General features: G+C 49.0%; 1 protein-coding gene across 1 annotated transcript in view; it reads left to right on the plus strand.

The window, feature by feature from the left end:
- CLPTM1L (CLPTM1-like) overlaps positions 1–2,650 on the plus strand; it is a 31,484-nt gene that overhangs the window by 25,671 nt on the left and 3,163 nt on the right. Inside the window, exon 15 of the mRNA XM_015427341.1 lies at positions 1,516–1,669. Within this exon, the coding sequence (XP_015282827.1) occupies positions 1,516–1,669 (154 nt within the window). The remainder of the gene's footprint in view (positions 1–1,515; positions 1,670–2,650) is intronic.

Raw genomic sequence — 2,650 nt, forward strand, 5'->3', positions numbered from 1 at the left:
GCTCCAGCTTATTTTGCACCCTAGGCGAGAATCCCTTCTGCCCCCCCCCCCTCATGTGCCCACCAATTTTCAAAAATAAATGCATTTTAGGAAGAATGAAAAACACAAATAATCAAGAAACTCCCAGAGTACGGGGCCGGGTGCAGTTTGGTGCCCCTAAGGGCCACCCCGCTCTAGGCGATTGCCTAGTTCACCTAGTGAGTGAGCCGGCCCTGGTTCATACAGTAAAATCCAGTTGGAAAGCGCAATGAAAATGGATTGAAAATGGATTATTTAGTGTGCGTGATCGCAGCCTTAATCTGGTGGAAATGAGTAGCCAGGGTAGTCTTTGTGCTCTTTTGAATGACTACTACATGTCTGATACTCTGTAACACTAGATTTTTGAACAACTGCATATGGACCTAAGATACTGGAGAAGGTCTCGGTTGTGTGTGCCGGAATCTCTTAATAGGTCGTAAATTGTGCAGGATTCAAACCAAATGCAGGTCATATATTGATGTCCCTTTGTAGATTGATCTGTATTGGCTTTCTGCAAAGAGGAAGGGACCGACCCTGGGTGGGTCACACATTCTGCCGGCCTGCAGTTCTGGAGCCTGGCCTCCCCCCGAGGACAGCTTAGATGGCCATCGTCATCACTGACTTCTCTTGCCTACTCCTTTAGTTTCTCCCCACAGTCAAACATCTGGAGCTGCCTTACACCAAGGCAGGCTGTTGCCCCATCTCGTTCAGTGGTAGCTTTTCAGGGGCTTGGGCAGAGTTTGGTCTTTCTTTCCCTTAACTGGAGAGGCCAGGGGTTGAACCCAAGTCTTTCCACGTTGCAAAGGAAGTGTGCTGCCACCGAACCACGGCTTCTCCCTTAATGCCTGATGCTTCAAGTTTTATTGATACTGAGGGCCCATTTTATGATTCATTCCCTTTTGTAAACATTACGCGGGTTGAACCGTAGCATATCTTTGCAAATGGGGGTTTGGTACCTTCTGAACTCGAACCTTTCCTCCTCCTCCCACCTGCTCAATTTCAGTTAATACACAGTGAAGTGTTGTGGATGAGAAGGGACCAAGGGAAGGTCTTTGGCTGACGGATCTGATTTCATCCTGCTTTTCAAACTGGCTGCTTATCGTTTAGGGCCCTTTGTGGACGCTGCAAAAACACAGAATTGACAACCTGCTTGGAGCTTGGTACATTCCAAATAACATGCAAATGCTGCATTCCGAAAGATAGTAGACTGGTGATGTTAAATGTTTGTATTCCCTCCTTCTGGCCTCGCAGTGCCTCTCGGGGCAGCTGACAGTAAGATCCAAGCGCAAGACACAATCATAAACATGCTAAAAATGAAAGAATAATGCTCCAGTCCAATTTCATCCACAGCAGCAGAGGCCCAAAGCCCAGGCAGCAACAACAGATTCTTGTAGTTGCTCGCAGTCAGCAAACCAGTCTTTAAAAATCCTCATTGTGGCAACCATATAAGAGTTCAACCTTACCAAGAGTAGCAGCATGAAGGTGTAAAAAGAAAAGCCTCCCAGATGCTCCTGTGCATTTCCTTTTTCTTCCAGGCATTCAACACTTTCATTGATGATATTTTTGCCTTTATCATCACGATGCCAACATCTCATCGGCTGGCGTGTTTCAGAGATGATGTGGTGCTCCTGGTCTACCTTTACCAAAGATGGTGTGCCTTTTTCTTACTTGTGTTCCACAGTTAACTCTTTTGGACAAAAATGAAAAACGTTTTAGTTTCTGTGTGGCCTGCATTAGTGAGGAAAGCGAGCTTCAGATCCTGGCTCGTGCTAACTGAAGTTGTCTGTTGGGGCCAAAGGGCGGGGGGGATTCCATGAAGGAGGCGTTGGGTAGGGGGAGGAAGCCCCCCTTCCCCGGATGCAGAGGGCAGTCCTAGGCAGAGCCGGCCCCCTTCAGAGGTGTGACTCCGCTTCCGACTGCCCTGCTGGCCTCTGAGGGCAGGTGAGGAGACGGGAGGGAGGTCTGCCTGCCTGGGACCCCTCGGCGAGGGCTTGCTCAGTCCCACTCCAGCACTCGTGGCACCATGAAGCTGCTTTGCTTCTCGCTTTTTGAGAAGTTTCTCACAGCACCCTTTTCTGCTTTCCTCCTCAGGGTTTTTTATTCCTCCTTTCATTTCGATTCTTTCAGACAGGGTGTCTGTTGTCGAGTGATTTCTGTTTCCTGGACCCTCCTGTATCTCTCTTGTTTAGGTTGTACACTTGCAGATAGGAATCGCCTCCTGTTTTGTTTTTATAAAGTGCCTGCCTATAGAAATAATAGTGTCACAGAAGACAGGAGCCAGTTTGGTGTTTCCTGAAAGGTCAGGTCAAAAGGGAACAGGCAGCATAGCTGTCCTCTACTCCAGTGTGCACTGGGGCCGCGGTGGCTCAAAGGTTAAGACGCTGAGCTGCAGACCGGAAGGTCGGTAGCTCGGCAGTTCGGGACCCGAGTGTGCCGCATAACGGAATGAGCTCCCCTTTCCAGCCCCAGCTCCTGCCAACCTAGTAGTTTGAAAGCAAGAAATTGCAAGTAGATAAATAGGTACGGCTTTAGTGGGAAGGTAATCACGGTCCATGCGCCTCAGTGTCTAGTCATGCTGGCCACATGACCACGGAAAATGTCTTTGGACAGCGCTGGCTCTTCGGCTTGGAAA

Source organism: Gekko japonicus, unplaced genomic scaffold (assembly GCF_001447785.1).
Source record: "Gekko japonicus isolate JY-2015 unplaced genomic scaffold, Gekko_japonicus_V1.1 scaffold1855, whole genome shotgun sequence".
Classification (NCBI taxonomy): domain Eukaryota; kingdom Metazoa; phylum Chordata; class Lepidosauria; order Squamata; family Gekkonidae; genus Gekko; species Gekko japonicus.